Here is a 19820-nt window from a genome sequence, read left to right on the forward strand (position 1 = left end):
GTACGCGCTAACTAGGTTAACTGAAGTAGGCGAAACGCTAACATGTTAGGGTTAGCTGGAGTAACATTAGGCGATAAAGCTGTGCTTAACAATCCTGTGCCATTGGAAGTGCGTCGTACTAAACGTGAGTGACCACCTGCACATGTGTCCTACTAAAGCATTCCACTAAACGTCCATGACTGACCCTCTATGGAGTGACCACAGAAAAAGTTGAATATTTCAAAAAGTTTTGAATATTTTTAAAAATCTGAATACAAGTGACAATGTCTGGAACTAGCCGGTCATTTTGGTGTAAAAAGGTTGAATGTAGTGCAAAAACTGTAAGACTAGTTAGAGCTAGAAAAATTGGGCGGAAAGTGAAAGAAATATGAAAGATACCAAGAGTGGGCTTGCCGGAAGCAGCCCACTAATTCTGGAGCGTGGAGAAGCATCCTTCCCGCTCAGATTCAAGCAGATGCCTCTAAACTTGTTCTACAGCAAGACCGTGATCCCAAACGCACTGCTAAAGCAACTAAGTAGTTTTTAAAAGCAAAAAAAAACTGGAAAATTCTTGACTGGCTAAGTCATTCCCCTGAATGAATCCAATTGAACATATGCGTTTCATATGCTGAAGGGAAAACTCAAGGCAACTATCCACCAAAACTAGCAGGAGATGAAAATGGCTGCAGTACAGGTCTGGCAGAGCATCACCAGAGAAGACACTCTGCACATCGTGATGTCTAAGGGTCACAGACGAAGTACTAAACATGACTACTTTCATTTATCTAACATTAACATGTCCTAGAAATTATGATGCCCTGAAATGGGAGGTTATGTATAAACATTGCTGTAATTTATGCATGGTGAAATTAATGTGTCTAAAAATACTCTTTAATAAAATCTGAGAATGTGCTCTTGAACCACACACAATTTGTTTGACTGCAAATTTAAAGAGAGCCAAATCCAGAAAAAAAAAGTCTTAGTCCCAAACATTGTGGAGCTCACGGTGTATGAGTTATGTATTCCAGTGTAAAGATTGATAGCCATATTGTTGAAAGGCATGGTGCCAAGCAAGCAGGTTTCTCCTCAATTAAACAGCATTCCTCTGCTTTCTGGGAAAGTATCTATTCACTGACAACTCCCATGAAAAAAAATAAATTTTTTTTACAAGACGTCAAAGTCAGAGTGACGTCACTGGACTTGGCTTTCGTGGGATTTCACAAGGCAGAAACTCGGGCGCTCAGGCTACAAGAAGAGAGAGGAGCCGTGGCGAGTTCCAACAGCAACTGGAGTTTAAATCTGTTCCCATCTCTTTTTCTGGTGTCAGCTTGGGGTGGTTTTTTTGGGGAGGAGTTTGGGGAGGACTTTAGGGAGTGAGCCACGGCAGCACTGCCCCAGATGGAGAGAGGCACAGGGCCCGCACCGTACAGCAGTCCCGCAGAGGCCATCTGAAAATGTCGTGCCAGGAAGGCGCCGTGTGGTACCTCAGCTGCGGGCTGGTCTTCGGCGGGGTGATGTTCCTCTTCAGACAGATGAGGGTCCGCACTCCCTACGGGCGCTACGTGAACCCCTCTGCGAGGTTGCTGGTGCCGGCCAAGTTGGCTTGGTTCCTCCAGGAGCTGCCCTCCTTGCTGGTCCCTGTGGTTCTGGTCCTGACGGCACACTCTCCATCCAAACTGGGACAGAAGCTTCTGCTCTGGACGTTCTGCCTGCACTACTTCCAGAGGTATGAACTACAGTCATGCATTGGCCAGTTCAGCCTAGCAGATTTTTTTCTTTTTGTTTTACTACACGGGTCATATTTAGAACACAGTTTTAATTAAATGGTCTTTATGTGTCACATATGTCAAAGCCCTTTGTTCTCAACTTTAGTTGAACTGTTGAGTTCTTTTTAGTTCAAGAAAGTGTACTAACTGATTTTTGTTCATTATGATGAAGGTTTATTCAAGTTTGCATATCCACTTCTGTAAGCATGATAAATTGGGAATGCTGTCCAACTTTCTAGCAGTAATTTAAAAATTTGTTTAATTATATTAATTTCTTTAACCATTTTTAGCTGCCTCACTTATCTGTCTATTAAAATGTCCTAATGAGGTTGATGATACAAAATCTGCAATAGTCAACCTCAGACAGAACCTTTCTTTTAAAGAACAAATTCTGTAACAGAAGTTCTTATTAAACCAGAGGATGAAACCACTTAAGTACAACATTTAGGACCAGATTTATGCATGTAAGACTCGCAGCGCAAATTGCATGCTGTATGTTGGCACGTTCGCAGTCTGCCTGAAATTAACATCTTATTTCTTAAGGCTAGAGATAATTACGCGATCAGCGATAGTACCTTACAGTAGTAGTCTTACAGAGTTTATATAAGTCTACTCTGGCCATAGTGGACTCATGAAAACTTTGTAGGAGTGGATTTAACCCTGAGCATTCTACTGTGTGTCTTCACTAGATGTGGGGGTAATTATGCATATTCTGGTGCCAAGTAAAATTGTAGATGCAAATGAATCCAGATACAAGATGTGTAATGTTGCAAGGAGCTTGACTGATTGGTGGGATGGAATGGGAAGCATGTGGGAGGTTCTAGGTCATGTTTTATTTCTCCCGTTAGGGTGCTCATCCTGTAGCTACAGTAACGTTGTCAGTAACGACAGACGCCGAAAGACTCAAAGCTCGCAGCATGCACCAAATCTAACTTTAAATAAACACATAGTTCCCCTGTTTTTTTATAATTTCAGTAATGCAATCTGAGCATGCTCGGTATGCTCTGTTTCTAGCAATGTTCCGTTAAAGGCAAAAAGCATGCTCTTTTCCATGGTGGACAAACGCAATTCAATGCACCAGCCTATCAGTGCATTTATTCATATATAGCTACTGGTGACAACTGACCACTGATTTTTTTGAAACTTCAAACACTCATTACTGTTGCCACAGCTGTGCATGTTATTTCAATCATTTCAGATCTTTTGGTTAATTCAGCAGATTACAGTTTTTAAACACTCTGTGAATTCTGCCACTTTAGGTTTGTGGTGATTTTTAACAACTTTGCCGTGACTGTTCCATGACTTTAGCCAATATTTTCTGTGACAAACACCCAGCCTTTATTGCTTGCCCGCAATAATTAATTAATAATAATTCATATAAATGTAATCTGTACTGTTTGATGATTTCTTGCACGGCAAGTTCAAATAATGTGATTCTTTTTGTAAAGCTTCTCTCAGTCCATTCTGAGGGCTATACCTACCTGTCTTTGTCTTCCTTTGCGCCTTGATTTGTGCCTGTTCTTTAGAGGTAGATAAACATCATGCAAAAATTGACCATCGTTAATTGTGCGAACTGTAGTAAATTTTACAGAATACAGAATCAGCCCACACCTAACATCTCTGCCCGTTGCGTCGTTTGCGCGATCCTCCCTGAAATCCCTCGATTCTATGTGCCCGCTCGACCACTCCGCTCTGCGGCAGCAGGGCGCCTTGTAAACCCCTCCCACCCGCCAAAAGGGATCACAGAGCTCCTCCACCCTAGCTCCCCGGTGGTGGAACGAACTCCCCGTCCCTCTCCGAACCTCCCCCTCACTACCCATCTTCCGCCGTGGCCTGAAGACTCATCTCTTCAGACTATACCTAGACTAACCACCACCACGCTGTATATTTCACTCTTTTATAAAAAAAATAAATTAAAAAAATAACCCCCCCCCCCCTTTTTCATGACACTTGCTACATGTTGCCCCATCCCAGCACTTTTTTGGTAATTTGTATTTGTCCTAATACTGTAGCTTATTCTTCTGCCTAGTTGGCTTTGCAGAGGTTAGGTCAGAATAGTGTTCACTGTGTGAACTGTGTTCTTGGCTAGAAATAGCTGTACAAAATAAGTATTGTACCTTACTGAACCTGTGTTTAGCAGTTGTCTATGACCATGAAATGCACTTTTTGTACGTCGCTTTGGATAAAAGCGTCTGCCAAATGAATGTAATGTAATGTAATGAAATGCATAGCGCATACTGTGCTTCCAGCTCCTCGTTTCTGAGGCACAATATCTGCATCTGAAGGTTGTTGCAAAAGGCTTTGTTAATCTTTTGCCCTTAGTGCGAATTCTAATTTCCAACCTGAAATTTGCACCTGGTATTTTTTGACTGATGGAAAAAGGCCAGGTATCAGCCTTCCTGCTCGCTCAAACATTGGCATCGATATTGGTGTCTGCATCGTTCTCGAAAACAGTCCCCATTGGTTGACCAGTAGTCATGTGCTCATACATATGTACATGTGTCCCCAGAATATTGATTAAAATTCAGACCATGACTTCCACCTACTTCTTAAAAAACAACTAATTTGTATTATGTTTAATATCATACTATATAAACATTGACAGTTTATTGGTGTTATTACAATATATTTCCCATTAGTGGCGTCACTAGGGTTGGTGTCTAGTGACGCCACTGATGGGAAATATATTGTAATATTTACGATTACAGGTAAGAAGGATATATAAATGTTTCGACACCCCTGACCTGTTGTTTTTACCTCTTTTGGGGGGGTCCAAGTCTTAATTAGAGGGGTCAGACCCCCCAATCCCCCCCCCCCCCCCCCCCCCCCGTAATTCGAACCCTGAGTACAATTGAAATTGAGAAATAGTTGAACCTTCCTGTGGGCAGTTAGGTGGACAGAAAAAGCTAAATATCAATCAAATGAACAGTATCTCTCAGCTCATATTTTTCTCAAGATGCTACTCTTGAATTGGTAAAATTTGTGGCCCTGCAACATGTTTGGATGCATTCCTGAACAAACCTGATTGCATTTTACATGTTTATATTGCAAGTATATGTTTAAATGTTTTTTTTTTTTAACTTAGCTTAACTACACTGATTATATAATGATTCAAATATTACAGACTATAGAGTTGTATTATTAATATTTGTTGTCCAAAGTGTGGAATTGTACGTGTATTTTCTGGTTTTGTGCAGAAATGTAGGCCTCACATATAAAGTAAATAGTCATTTTATTAGTGGGCTTTCTTCCGGCAAGCCCACTCTTGCTATCTTTCATATTTTTTTATTATCCTCACTTTCTTCCCAATTTTTCTAGCTCTAAATAGTCCTACAGTTTTTTCACTACATTCAAACTTTTTACACCAAAATGACCGGCTAGTTCCAGACATTGTTGCTTGTATTCAGATTTTTGAAATTCAAAACTTTTTGAAATATTCAACTTTTTCTGTGGTCACTCCATAGAGGGTCAGTCATGGACGTTTAGTGAAACGCTTTAGTAGTACGCGTGCACAGGTGGTCACTCACTCATGGATGTTTAGTAGGATACACTTCCAACGGCACATTTTTAAGCACAGCTTTATTGCCTAACGTTACTTTAGCTAACCCTAACATGTTAGGGTTTCGCCTGCTTTATTGAGCAAGTTAGCGCGTACGGATGCTATCCTGCACGCATGAGTAGGAGCTAATGACACACAGCTACCACCACCGATACAGATGTATGGACACACGGAGGACAACAAATAACGTTACAGAAGTGAGGACATAGCTAGCTAGTTATATAGTTAGCCAAGTTTTACTTATGACACTTTTAGGATATGACTAATTCCTGGAACATAATCGCTACTTGCTGATCCCCGGCTGTATATGTAACGCTACAGTGCACCGTGGGTCTGGACAGTTTCGTGCTTCTTCTGAGCTATGTGCCCTCCTTGAAATGCCTTGAGGCTTGACGACAGTGCCAGTTGGAATTTGAAGCAAGCCCACACAATTCCTTCCGGAATTGTAACCTTTCTAGTTTTGTTCTTTTATTATATAACCTGATGGCCACCAGCTGGACTCTCTGTTCATTCAAAGTATTCAACACATTTAACCACATATCTGAATGGACCTGTTCAGGCGTGAGTTGGCATGTTACAATTTGAGCAGATCATTTTTGATGGGAACAGGTTCACTGAATTCCATTACTGGGAATAGGCCTATTGTGCCAGATATTATTAACCTACTGGCCCCCATCCAGACATCCACCAAAGTCAATGTTTGATTACAGTCTTGATGTTTACTTGTATTATTACAATAGTCTTTAATCTTTTTTTTTTTTGGAAACTTTTTTCTGTATTATTACAAAATCGCATACTTTACACAGGCAGAAGTAGCCACTAACATGCTCATTAAAAGTCAAGCAAGAAAGATTGTGTAACAAGTTAACAAAGAGGTGTGATGTACAATAACCATACAAACAATTATTTTCTATTGCAAGTTCACAGAACAATCAATGCAACATTTTCCCCGACCACAGTCATTTTATTTACTCCAAAAGTGCTGTGCTTTGTTGAGATGCATGTCTGGGATCCAGGACATTGTGGACATTCCACAGTCTTCAGCGTCTCGTATCTCGATTGGAAAGTCTCCATATTTGTATTCCTTGGTGTACAGTTGTGTTCTTAGGCAAGGCATTGTACTCTGCCCAGGTTGCTTCTGTAAATATCCATCTGAACAAATAGATAAAATGTAAAAAAAAGTGCTCTTGAGGCAGGGGAGTGGATGCAGACAGCCTTGTTCAGAGATGCCTTCACCGGTCTCGCTGTGTGTTCTATTTCCTGTGGTGACCAAGTGTTTAAAATTCTGATATTTCTTTTATTAATGTCACGCTCCTGGAGGGAGGAGTGTGATATTGTGGGCCAACAACCACACCAACGAAAACATAAACGTGTTAGCATCATTCTCTAATTGTGCCCTGGATTCTCGTTCATTATGCCCCAATGTTGTCCGATTGGCCCTTTCTTTCTCCGGGTTGAATTTTAAGCTTGACGAAGCCTTGTGCCAGCCTTCACGGGTGTGCCATGAGAACCGATGTGGGCCCCTCCTGTCAGAATCTCTGCACTGTCTGCGACTCCAAATTCAGGGAACTGCCATGAGCCGCCTGTCAGCTCCGACACTTGTGCAACACCCCGAGCTCGTTTGGGCACTTATTTGGAGACTTGAAGTTGTGCCATTTTCCTCGATGGACATCGGTTGGGCATTTCTGTTGGAATCTTGGACAGGTCAGATCAGGCTGACATCATTGTTCATAAATTCTTGTCGATGAGAGAAACGTCCTGGTATGCTGGTAATGCACATTCATTTGGCAGAAACATGCGAGGAACAGGCTAACCGAACAGGCCGGAAGTCACCGGAATTGAGCAGGTGTGACCAGCTGCGTGGAGTGGAGTGGAACTAAAGCCTCCCTAAAGTTTCCCACAAATCTAACCAGCCAGTCACATATGTTGCCGTACAAAGTTTAAATGTCTGTGGCACAACCAATATAAACTTGCCACATGAAAATGAATTGCGCATCCGGCTGGATTACTATTCTGACCCAGCACTCCCGCATGGCTTCTGCAAATATGAACATGACACCTGATCCTTATGCAGTGCTTTAGAAGACACCCTGCAGCTCCTGTTAGAATTATGATTGATAACTTATGATTGGCAGTCATGATTGCACCCTCACCTCCCCCCCACCCAACTCCATTTGTTGCAAATATAAGTATACAACTATAGCCAAATATAACCTGTCTTTCTCAAAACCCTAGAAGGCTTAATGTTTGTTAACTAATGGAGCAAATAATATTAAAAAATTAGCCTAACATGTAAAAAATACTTTAACCCCTTAAGTCGCACAAGGCCATATTCCAGCCAAAAAAATCCATAGTCATTTTTAGTCTCTGGCTCAGAGAAACCTTGATAGAAGGTTTACTAATTCTCCGGAAGAATTATCATTGTTGTTCGTTTCGCTGCTGCATACATGCTGAAAGTATTGTGTGCAAAATAATGTTATAATCTTCAGTGCGTATAGATTCTCTGGAACAAAACAAGCTCAGCTATAAGCTTCTCTGACCTGTACTGGCCAAGCGGTCCCTCAGTAATAGCAAGTGGTACTGGCAACACCTCAACATGGACAGTTTAACTTCTTCCCGGCACACTGAGAAGCATTTTAGATAATGAACTTACATTTCTAACAGTGTATCAGTTGTTTGGCTTGCATAAAAGGACACACATTGTTTCTCCTGCGTAAATAAACCATAACTTTTTCAGTGGGCATGCTGCAAATATTACGCATGAGGTTCTTGAGACTTTGTGCCTACAAAGGTTGTTTTGCAACAGGAAGAAATCACTTGTCTAAGTGAATATTTCTGAGGAGGACAGTGAAAACAACTTTGACTCCACAGCAGAGGGCATGTTCCATGAGGACTTGAGCCCAGGAGAGGGAGGGGGAGGGTGACCAGCAGGGGGAAAGCAAGCTATTTTTAAAAATACTTTTTCCATGAGCATATAGTACACAATATTACAATTATAATATATACAGTAATATAATTGTACACCTTTAAAAATCCATAATATCATTTGGTTACCAAGTGTGCTTTTGGAGTCTCCAAATGGTCTTGGAGACTTTTTGGAAACCTGCCTAGAAATAGCTCAGAAAAAACAATACAATATGTTCATTTTTGGTAGTATTGCTATCAAATTTGAACCAGGATTTTTCCAGCGTTGTGGTGTTAGCTGAATTGTGTTTCTAAGCCCACCAGGTACTGTCACTAGCATCTGTATCCACTCAAAAAAAAAAATTTAGGAGAGAATAAAACTTACACTTCCAGCATATTTCAGCTTCTGTAACTTTGTTTCTGTAGTATTTATGGTAATTCTGGAAAACAATTATGGAAAATATGCCCCCAAGCATTACCTTTCAGAAGAGACCAGGATTATGGGTGTAGTCAAAAGGGTACAAGAATAGTAACCATTTTATTTAGGTAATATTATTTTCAGGTTTGTGTAAAAAAAAAGGAGGGTTACACTTTAAAAATGTTAAAACTGTCTTTAGATTGAGTGCAGTGATTTAAGTTAGGTAATTAATGGAATATTATAGTAAAAGAAAAAAATCTATTTTAGAAATCATTTAAACTTAATTAAATTATGTTACATAATCACATGGCCTGGCTTCAATTTAACCTTGGCCTGTGCCTCTTTCTAGAAAAATCTGTCATCTCATTGTCATTGCAGAATCATCTCAATAAGTTGTTTAAGAATGAGTCATTGCACTGAATTTAAATGGCAATTCATGTAGTGCGGAGCTCAACGATATTGACATTTATCCACTCTACCCAACAGCATTTCAGCAGCTGAACTGGAGTCAAATAAAAATGTTTAAATAGCCTGATTGTTTTTCTTTTTTGTTATTTAACGTCTGTTTTTTTTTTAGGACATTCATCTTTTCGTTGCTGACCAAAGGCCGCCCTTCCCCTCTCAAGATTGTAGTCTCCGCTACTGCGTTCTGCTCCATCAACGGCTTCATCCAGGGTCACTACCACCTCCACTGCTTCCAGTACACGGACGTCTGGCTGGCGGACATCTGCCTTGTGACTGGTGCGTGAGGAGAGGGGGAGTAAACCCATTTACATTCGAACAAATCACCGAGTGTTGTTCGACTCATTGCTTTCGAGCATAGCAACCACATTTCTATGTCTTGAGCCCTGAACTGCTGTCATAGCTGTTTGTTTTTTTTGTTTTTTTTTGGACTGAGCAAATGCAAAATTCTTCATGACACGTATTGAGTTTACTGTAAGGACTGTGCCGTTTTATTAAAGAACACTTAGCTTCTAATGACAAAGAACATGTTCTGATGAGAACAAACATACACCACATTTCTGAAAGTATGTGGACATCTGAACTCACATGTGTAATTGTTGAATGTCTCATTCCAAAACCATGGCCATTAATATGGGGTTGGATCACCCATTGCTTTTGTAACAACCTCTACTCTTCTGTGAAGACTTTCCAGTATATTTTGGAACATGGCTGCAGGGATTTGCTTCAACCCCAAGAGCGTTAGTGAGGTTGGTTACAGATGTTGGGTGTAAAGCATGGCTCGCAGTCGGCATTCCAATTCATCCCAAAGGTGTTTGATAAGGGTAAAGGTCAGGGCTCTGTGCAGGCCAGTCAAGTTCTTCCCCACCTAACTCAGCACACTATTTTTTATGGACCTTGCTTTGTGCATGGGGGCATTGTCATGCTGAGACAGGAAAGGGCCCTCCCCAAACTGTTGCCACAAAGTTTGGGAGCGCACAATTCTCTAGAATGTCATTGTATGCTGTAGCTTTAAGATTTCCCTTCACTGGAACTAAGAGGTAGATCCCAAATCATGAAAAACAGTCCCAGAGAATTATTCCTTCCCCACCAAACTTTACAGTTGGCACTACTCAGCCAGCACAGTCGGAACTATGCATTTTGCCAAACCCTGATTTGTCCGTCAGACTGCCAGATACATGATTCATCGCTTCAGAGAATGCATTCCCACTACTCCAGAGCCCAATGGCGGTGTGCTTTACACCACTCCTGCCGATGCTTGGCATTGCGCATGATGATCTTTGGCTTGTGTACGGCTGCTCGGCCATGGAAACCCATTTCATGAAGCTCTCGATGAACCGGTCTTGTGCTGATGTTACTTCCATACTTTGTAACTCTGTAGTGAGTATTGCAACCGAGGACAGATGATCTACCACTTCGCAGATGAGCAGCTGTTGCTCCTATACGGTTCCACTTCACAATAACAGCACTTATAGTTGACTGATGCAGCTCTGACAGGCCAAAAAACAGACTTGTTGTAAAGGTGGCATCCTATGACAGTGCCACATTGAAAGTCACTGAACTCTTCAATGTTTGTCAATGGAGATTGCATGGTTGCATGCTTGAAATTATGCACCCGTTAACAATAGGTGTGGCTGAAATAGCCAAAATCGCTAATTACAAGGGGTGTCCACATACTTTTGGAAATGTAGTGTGTGCCTTTGTTCAGAGTAGACTGGCAGTTGTTTGAGATGGTTTGTCATATTCTCACTCTTGCAGACTGCATAGCTTGTATTAGCATGCAGTATATTGTTTTGGAGGTTAACCAGTTAGGAGATTAGTTTTACTTGTAGTGTTTTAAACTGGGATTTGTCTAATAAAAAAAGTTTCTCTCTGATGGTCATTTCTTAGGTTTGATATTATTCTTTCTGGGAATGGCCATCAACGTCCACAGCGACCACATCCTGCGAAACCTGAGAAAACCAGGCGAATTCACCTACAAAATTCCAACAGGTATTCCCGCTGTGTCGTATATACAATTCCAACAGGCTTTTCCACACTGATGTGTACAAGATTCCAACATGTAGCCTAATCCCGCACTGTCACAAAGTTTCATGCAGGTGAGCCCTCACTGCAACATACTCATTAGCAGGAGGACTTCCCAGCAGTCCCAGGCACTTGCATGGTAGACCATTGTACGCCCTTCCCTGTGGGTACTGTCACGAATGGAAAATGTCCACTTTAACTTTAGTTGTCCGCAATAACAATGTGAATAAAGACTTTGATAAAATTCCAAGCCATTTATCATAGGACAATTCAATTCTGGAAGAGTGAGAATTCTTTGAGTCACATCCCTGGCACAGCTAGTGATTTCGATCAGTCACTGAATGGGTTAGGCGGGTTCAGGGGCACTGACTTGCTTTAGCTCGTGTTATCTTTTGTACCTGGATGTGATGCTTCAGCCCAGGCTGATCTCCACAGTCATTGCATGTCAAGGATATTCATCTGTCTGTCACACAACTTCGTCCTGTTGATCTGAGAGTTACAGTATTTCATGGGGGTTGCTGAGCAGTACCTGCCATCCTGTCAGGACACTGACTTTCACTGTAGTGTTTCACTAAGTTTCACATAGATTCCTGATTGTGCCCCACTGTAGCCAGTGTAATTCCAAAATGGTGGGCCTGCAAAAAAAATCAATCTGTCTGGTTCAGGTGTCGTTTGAACATATTGACTGCTTTATTGCAAGGCTAAGCATACAGTGTATAACTATGCGCTTATTCACCTAGAATCTGCACTGGACAATTAGCCTGCTGGCTAAAGCACTGCAAGCTAAGTAGTTAGTTAAAGCGAGTGAACTTTTGAAAAGCTACTCAGATAGCCAGCGACTCCAGGCCGGATCTGCACCAGTTCTGGCCGGCAGTGCTGACTTTGTTTAGCTACAAAGTGGGACATTTCCACAATATGAACTGAACCGAATTTAACGCTAGCTGGCAGCTAACCTCTGAGATGATAAAGCCAGTTACAGAGCCTTCATAGCTAAGACAGCTACATAGGGGGCTACAAAGTTAACTAACATACAGTACCAGTAACTTCAACGTACGCGTGCGTAAAACAATGTGCTGAAATACACAATCATGTGATAGCCTTGTATCCAATTAGGGGTCGAAACGTCCAAATGACACCTGAACTGGAGACAGGTTGACAGGTTTTGCAGGTCCAACAGTTTTGCGATTACACCAGCAGCCCCACAGATTATCACAGCACAGGGTAGCGTCCTTCGCGCGATAGTGAGTCCTTTGGTAGGTGGGGTGTCTTCAGTCTCCCTGTTGACTAAAGCGTGCTCTGTGTTTAAAGTATGCCCCTCTGACACAGTGACTGTGTAGCTTAGCCGCTGGACTGTGGTCACTGAGGGGCAGTTTTTTTTTTTTTTTTCTGTGAATTCTTTGCATGGTTTTGTAGGTTTCCATGTAATTTCATTCCAAGGGAAGCGAGTCATCATTCTTTTCCCGTTACTGAATCATAGGTGGCCTGTTTGACTACGTCTCCGGTGCCAACTTCCTCGGTGAGATCGTGGAATGGCTGGGCTACGCGGTCGCTACTCGGTCCTTTCCCGCGATCTCCTTCGCCTTTTTTACCATGTGCTCCATAGGACCGCGAGCCTACCACCACCACAGGTAGCGCACCGAGCCAGCATGTCACCTCTCCCTCACACAGAAACAGGGAGGCCCATGGCAATGAACATGAGAAAAAGTCAATCTATAAAATCTGTCATTTGATCATATACAATAGGGGTTTAATCTGCATAATGATGTTCCTAAGTTAATAAACTGTAAGGTTGGAAATTGTGATAGATTGTAAGGTTTGGTGTGATAAACGGCAGTGTAGTATAATGGGTAAGGAACTTGTCTTATAGCCTAAAGGTCACAGGTTCAATTCCCAGGTAGGACACTGCCGTTGTACCATTGAGCAAGGTACTTAACCTGCTTCAGTATATATCCAGCTGTATAATTTGATACAATGTAAATGCTATGGAAAAAGTTGTCTGAGTCGCTCTGGTTAAGAGTGTCTGCTAAATGCCTGTAACGTAATGTAATGTGGGATAGACAGCCTCTATTCCTTTCTGATGTTCCAGGTTCTACAAAGAGAAATTCAGCGATTACCCACAGTCCAGGAAAGCTTTGGTCCCTTTCATCTTTTGAGAGGACAGGAAGCACTCTTTGACATGCTTGTCCAAGGCAGCGATACTAGCAAAGCATCTTAGAGCACTAATACTATGAAGAGACCTATCAGTGAGATGCAGGTCGCCAGACTACAGAACATGTTGTGAGGCTTGCCTGCTGTCTACAGTGCCGAGGCATATTTCACATATTAGGAACATCGTGTCTGAAGTCAAACTGTCCACTAGGAAGCGCTTGCTAGGTCCCGCCCCCTCTTTGAGCACATGATCGAGTTTGGCAGCGCATGTATATATTATTGTAAATAATTTCTGCACATTGAGTACTGCTTCGGGTAGTTTCACAATCCAGCAATTGTGAAATGTCCGAGTTATTCTCTTTTGAAATAAGAGACACACAAACCAAAATAAAAAAATTAAATAAATAAAAAAACTGCCATAGTTTCTCAGGTTGTTGGAGTCCATATGAATTGGTCATGGAGGGGGTTCTGGTCAGGGAGCCAACTGAATAAACACACTCTCCCAGAACAGCTGCGGTCTTTCGCTCTTCTGCCAGGTCTGCTCTTGTTGTCGCCAGTGTATTGGGAAGGAAGTGATGAACTCCAAATGTGTCTACTTTCCACTGCCAAGGTATGGGAGCCAGATCGCAACTGTTCACAGCAATTTTTTTCAGTGTCTTCTCGCTTACTTTGAGAGCAAGTAGTTATTCCAGACCAATAAGTATGATTTTAACCATTCCCAGACTTCAACCAAGGCATTCATTCATGACAGGAGCAGCCTGTGGCTGATGGCAAATATTTTAGTAAAAGAAAAACCAAGATAAAATTAATATAAATAATATACAACATAAGGTAGCCATCACCTGCTCCCTGGTAACTTGTTAGCAGCTTGGAAAAGTCAGAATGATCAAAACCCAAAGAGGAACTTCCTGGTTTACATTGCCCACTTGAATAAAGGCCTCCAGTTTGAAGCCAGCAGATTGCCGAGTCTTGACATCATATCCATTGATAGCGACAGTGTAGTGTAATGGGTCACAGGTCCCATTCCCAGGTAGGACACTGCCGTCGTACCCTTGAGCAAGGTACTTAACCTGCATTGCTTTAGTATATATCCAGCTGTATAAATGGATGCAATGTAAACGCTATGTAAAAGTTGTGTAAGTCACTCTGGATAAGAGCGTCTGCTAAATGCCTGTACTGTAATGCAATCCTGTCCCTAGTTATTTTCCTCTTCAGTTGCCTAACACCGTTTTTGGGTGACAGGCCACAGGTACATTGAGTTAGAGAACCATTTTAAATTACACGAACAATTTCGTCTTAAACAACGACATGCATAGGACTAGAATTAATTTAATGTCGACAGTTTACACATTTTAAAAAATAGACTAAATGCGTTTGAAATACAGTATGAAAGCACATTTTTCCTCCAGATCTCTTTGGCCAAGTATAAATACAAAGCAGACAAACAAAGCAATAAATTGTTTCATCAGCTTACAGTTGGAAACTGTTGGATGAGTAAGTCTGGTCTGACATCACTGTGTTTTATAACTTCCATTTTGTAAGCAGTTTTTGCACAATATAGTCACAAAGTCTTACTCATCTGAAATGGCAGACAGTTTTATTAAAAAGTAATCACATGCACAAGGGCCCAGTTTATCTCACCATCATACTAGCACGTCTAAATTCACTTTTTAATGTTTTAAAATGTTTTTAAAAAGGTTTTAGGAGGAAAATGTGTAGTAACTATATTTGCTTAATGTACACTACCCTTTTAAGGTAACCAGCAAAAATGGAAAATTTGGAAAATGTTTTTCCTGACAAAAGATATGTTACTGTACCTGTACATGAAAAGCAAGGAATCGGGTTCATAGCACTAACATGAGTGATGATTTAATTATGCAATCAATTTGATTTAATCAAATTCCAGTCTATTTATTACTTCAGAACAAATGTTTTTTTGTTGTTTGTATGAAGGACAAAAAAGGGTGCAACACTATTTTATTTGAGCAAACACAATAAAATACCTTATACAATATGAAGGACGGTTGAACCGAATGCTTTTTTAAAACTCATTTTCTTTCCTCCCAACCTGTAATGCAATCACTATAGAAAATTTAAATGATTAAATAGTAAAACAAAGGACTTTTCAGTACTGTCACCTACAGTAGTAACTGTACAACTGTAATAGTAGAACTAGTTCAAGAACACTTAAGTAACAGCAGATCGCCGACCAGTAAAAACAAAAATAATCAGTCAGTGCTGCCATCTAGTGTTTAAATCTTAAAACTACATCCATGATGGTGAACTTCTGTACCTTATTCAGATTTCAGGTAGTTATGCAGATGCACTCCATTCCCCGAGCTAAGTTCATCTATATGAATTAGCAAAAGCCTCGAAATCAAACAGGAACACAAAGCCCAAATCAATTAACATCCTGGACGATATATTTTATGTCCAGGATGAGGTTAGCCGTCTCCACGGCAACGTGCAGGGCATTGTACTTGGCGGCGAAAGAGTCCAGCACCAGCGGGTCGGCGTCCGTGCCCGCGGGGGGCGCCGGCGAGAAGGGCGGGTGGTCCATGCCTGCGGGGGGCGCCGGCGAGAAGGGCGGGTGGTCCGTGCCGAGGGGGCTCCACTCCAGGTCCCCCCGGGGGGGCGTGAGGCCGCACCCGCAGCGCCCCACCGCGTCCCGCCACGGGGCCCGGGGGTCGGCGCCCGGCGGCACGTCCCAGCAGTGCGCGCGGGACAGGTCCATCAGCCGCTCGCCGCCGTCGTGCTCCAGCGCCCGCGCCGCGGCCAGCAGCGCCCGGCGGAAGGCGTCGGCCGCCAGCAGGTAGTGCGCGCGCGAGCAGCCCAGCTCCGCCGCCGCGTCGGACGCGTCGCCGCGGCTCTGCGAGGGGGGCGGGACGTCAGCTGGCACGCTTCAGCGCTCCGCATTTAAACTACACTACCCAGCATCCCCTCCACTCACACTAAAGATACAACACTACTAAACCCACTACAGCGAGTCATTATTTCATGACTTTGTTGAAATGTTAGGTTATATTAAATATTTGGCAGTGCAGTTTTGCATTTCATAAACCACCAAGCTCCTGCATCACTAACAAACTGTCTAAATCTGGGTTTGATGTGCTAATAAATCAGGACAGCGTGTGTGGAGGATGGGCTGTACATGTTTGTTTATCTCTCTCCTCTCTCTCCATATAGCCAGTGCACCACCTTTATCTCCTGTAAAATACGTAAGTGATGCTGGAAAGCACTGGCGCCAGCTCCTGTGTCCAAAAGCACACTGCTCACTTTTCTGCACAAATGCCATGAATGAACCTGATGCAATTACACAGCAAGAGCTCAGCGCTCCTGGGGGACAGACATTCAGGATGAAAGCTGTGTTGCAAAAGGAAAGGGTGAGTTCTGTACCTGGAATCCGACATACGCGCTCAGGTGCGTTTCCGTGCACCCTCCCCCCAGCAGGGCCCACGGCTCCATCAGAGTCTGCCTCAGGACGCGCTCTGCAGTCTGACACGCCACCTGCAGGAGAGGAGGAGTTACTGCGTGGTTCACAAGAAATAAAAACAACAAAAAAACTAAAACAAACAGACACTCTCCGAAGCTGACGTACGGACAGCCGAGAGTGTGGTGAAGGGGGGGGTGGGGGGGGCGCTTCCGGGGCGGGTCACCTTGAGCTCGCTGAGGGCCGTCTCGGTCCGGTGGCAGAGCAGCAGGGTGCAGCAGGGGGGGTCCCCGACAGGCAGCAGGTGGAGCAGCTCCCTGGACCCGCAGCGCAGGACCCGGAGCCCCCCCAGCTGCCCGTAGGACTGGACCGGGACGGGGGTCTGGAAGGAGGCCACCGCCTGCGCCCCTGCAACACACAGGAGAGAGAGAGCACCCCACCCAGAGTGCAGAAACCATTTCAATACCAGCCACATCCACTTTGCCTCATACAACAAATTTACATCTTCCTTGCAGGGCTGGTGTATTCTATTTAGATCTAACAAAGATGCGTGGCTCATTTTCAGATAAGAAAACCGCTCTCTAGTGTTGGATGTGTCAGATTGTTATATGTACAGGGTTAGTTATTCTCTCTCTCACTGATGGCCTGAGTACAAGGTTAGTTAATCTCTCTCTCACTGTAGGCCTGAGTACAGGGTTAGTTATTCTCTCTCTCACTGTTGGCCTGAGTACAGGGTTAGTTAATCTCTCTCTCACTGTAGGCCTGAGTACAGGGTTAGTTAATCTCTCTCTCACTGTAGGCCTGAGTACAGGGTTAGTTAATCTCTCTCTCACTGTAGGCCTGAGTACAGGGTTAGTTCATCTCTCTCTCACTGTAGGCCTGAGTACAGGGTTAGTTAATCTCTCTCTCACTGTAGGCCTGAGTACAGGGTTACTTAATCTCTCTCTCACTGTAGGCCTGAGTACAGGGTTAGTTAATCTCCGACTGTAGGCCTGAGTACAGGGTTAGTTAATCTCCGACTGTAGGCCTGAGTACAGGGTTAGTTAATCTCACACTGTAACAGTCAGTAACCCTGTCTGTTTTGGTCATACCCGACACTTGGATGAGTGGTTCCAGAAGGGCGATCCCCAGCCTTTCCACAACGATGACTCCGTGCTTCCTCAAGTACTGCTGCAGCACGGGGTGCACCACCCGCTGGCACACAAACACCTGCACCCCGTCCCGCACCACCTGCTCCCCCAGCCTCATCAGCTGTCCCAGGACGACTTCCTCCAGGCTGACCTCCCAGTCCACCTCGAACGTCCCCTCCCCCGCCTCCGGGAGGTCTCCCGCCAGCGACGCGCTGAAGAGCGCCAGCCTGAGCGGCCCCCGGCCCAGCCGCTCGGCGTCGGCTGGGCGCAGCGTCTCGGGCGCGTCCACCAGCAGCCCGGGGTGCACCGCCGTCTCCCCCGCGGGCCGGCCCTCCACGGCGACCGTCGCCGCCCTGCCCAGGCGCACGGGGCCCGGGGCGGCGCAGGGGACCGTGTGGAGGAAGGCCCTCACCACCTGGGCGCCCACGTGCCGGGCCTCCCCGGGCGTCAGTGCGCAAGCCGGCTTGGCCGCCACCGCGCCCCGCGCCAGGGCCAGCAGGCAGCGGCTGCTGCCGAAGTCCACCGGCACCTTGCAGCCACAGTCGTCCCGCTGCAGGTAGCCGGCGCACAGGCCCAGGAGCCGCCGGTACGCGCCGGCCGCCGTGGCCGCCTCCACGCCGAGCGCCGCGGCGCGCTCCACCAGGGCCGAGCAGAGGATGCCGGCGAACAGGCCGCAGTCGCCGAAGCGGGCGGCGTGGTTGAGGACGGAGGCGGTCAGGAGCCTGAGGACGGGGTGCGACGGGGTCAGCGCCTTCAGGAGAACCGCCGAGGTGGACGTCGTCAGGACCGGGCCGCCCACGTTGTTGTGGACCTGCTTGAGCCGGCCGCGCGGACCGAAGCAGGACGTCAGGATCTGCCGCAGCACGGCCAGCTTGCGGCGCACCTCCTCGTCTTTCAGAGGGTCGCTCGTGCAGACAGACGGCTGCGTCTTGGCGAGGCGAGACATCTTTTCAAGAACCGCATCAAGAATTTGGACGCTTCGACGCGGTCAAGAGTTAAAATACCTTTTTGTCCGGTCGACCCTTAAATCCATTAGCTGTTCTCCAGTCTGCGATATTATTCTTCTGCTCAGTTCAGTTTTCTTTGTTTTTTCCGCAAGTGGAGGTAAGTTGATGAAATGCGTGTCTGGGAATGAACATTATTGGCTTATTTTATCGACCAAACACACATCCTTTCAATAATCTTTCCCACATTCTAGCTTGTGTTTTAGAAGTACCTACCTACCTTACTGCTTCTGCAGTCTAGACTGTGATTTCATCCTAACAGTCCAAAGTCGGATGCCCGTACAATCAAGATTTTAAAGTCCTTTCAGATATTTCCAGGACTCATAACAGTGCTCAGACCAAATATGTAAGTCAATACACGCAGGAAAATAATATTAATATTCTGAGAAGACTGAGACGGGATTATACTAGCTAACGGTACACCGTTACTGCTAATAATGTGGGTTATCGAACAGATGTCGAGTAACGTGAGCGCATGCTGATTAACAACAACCTAATCCAGACGCATTTTACTGGTTGCACTGAGCAGGAATAACGAATGACCGCGGGCTAAATATAATGTCAATTTAAACAATATAGCCAGCCAGGTTATCAACTAATTTTAGCTAAACTACGATGACCAGGTGGAACACAATGTCATGTGATGTTAATCATCTTTCTTACCAGAGAACAGATACGTAATTCTTTCCTAGTTCAACAATGTATTTCCGATTATTACTTCACGATTCATACTCTCTGAACTTTCCTGTAATCCTTGGCCGGTTCACACATGCCATGGCCGCAATTCTGAGATTAAAAAGTTTTATATATGGTGTTGATACCACAGGCAGGGGTTGCTATGGGGAATTTTCGCTTGGGTCCTTTTTCAGATTTATACAGTAACCCCTCTGATAATCCTATTGTGGTTATGCCGAAAAATGTCCTTCCATTTATATTATAATCACAAATAAACAATTACAGCTAAAACTGGTGATATAATACCTGAAAGAAAAATA

At 44.2% G+C, this 19820-nt stretch overlaps 2 protein-coding genes across 2 annotated transcripts; one reads left to right on the plus strand and one right to left on the minus strand.

Moving 5' to 3' along the window:
* Positions 1-1253: 1253 nt before the first annotated feature.
* On the plus strand, positions 1254-15279 carry srd5a2b (steroid-5-alpha-reductase, alpha polypeptide 2b). The gene is made up of 5 exons (XM_035399394.1): positions 1254-1705; positions 9204-9367; positions 10979-11080; positions 12591-12741; positions 13200-15279. The coding sequence occupies exons 1-5, from the start codon at positions 1434-1436 to the stop codon at positions 13264-13266; spliced, it is 756 nt and encodes a 251-aa protein (XP_035255285.1). The 5' UTR covers positions 1254-1433; the 3' UTR covers positions 13267-15279.
* Positions 14844-19794, minus strand: mkks (McKusick-Kaufman syndrome). Its single transcript, XM_035399393.1, has 5 exons — positions 19046-19794; positions 17783-18946; positions 16918-17099; positions 16658-16768; positions 14844-16130 (listed from the first exon to the last, which is right to left on the minus strand). The coding sequence occupies exons 2-5, from the start codon at positions 18765-18767 to the stop codon at positions 15663-15665; spliced, it is 1746 nt and encodes a 581-aa protein (XP_035255284.1). The 5' UTR covers positions 18768-18946; positions 19046-19794; the 3' UTR covers positions 14844-15662.
* Between the last annotated feature and the right edge of the window lie 26 nt (positions 19795-19820).

This window comes from Anguilla anguilla, chromosome 18, assembly GCF_013347855.1.
Source record: "Anguilla anguilla isolate fAngAng1 chromosome 18, fAngAng1.pri, whole genome shotgun sequence".
Classification (NCBI taxonomy): domain Eukaryota; kingdom Metazoa; phylum Chordata; class Actinopteri; order Anguilliformes; family Anguillidae; genus Anguilla; species Anguilla anguilla.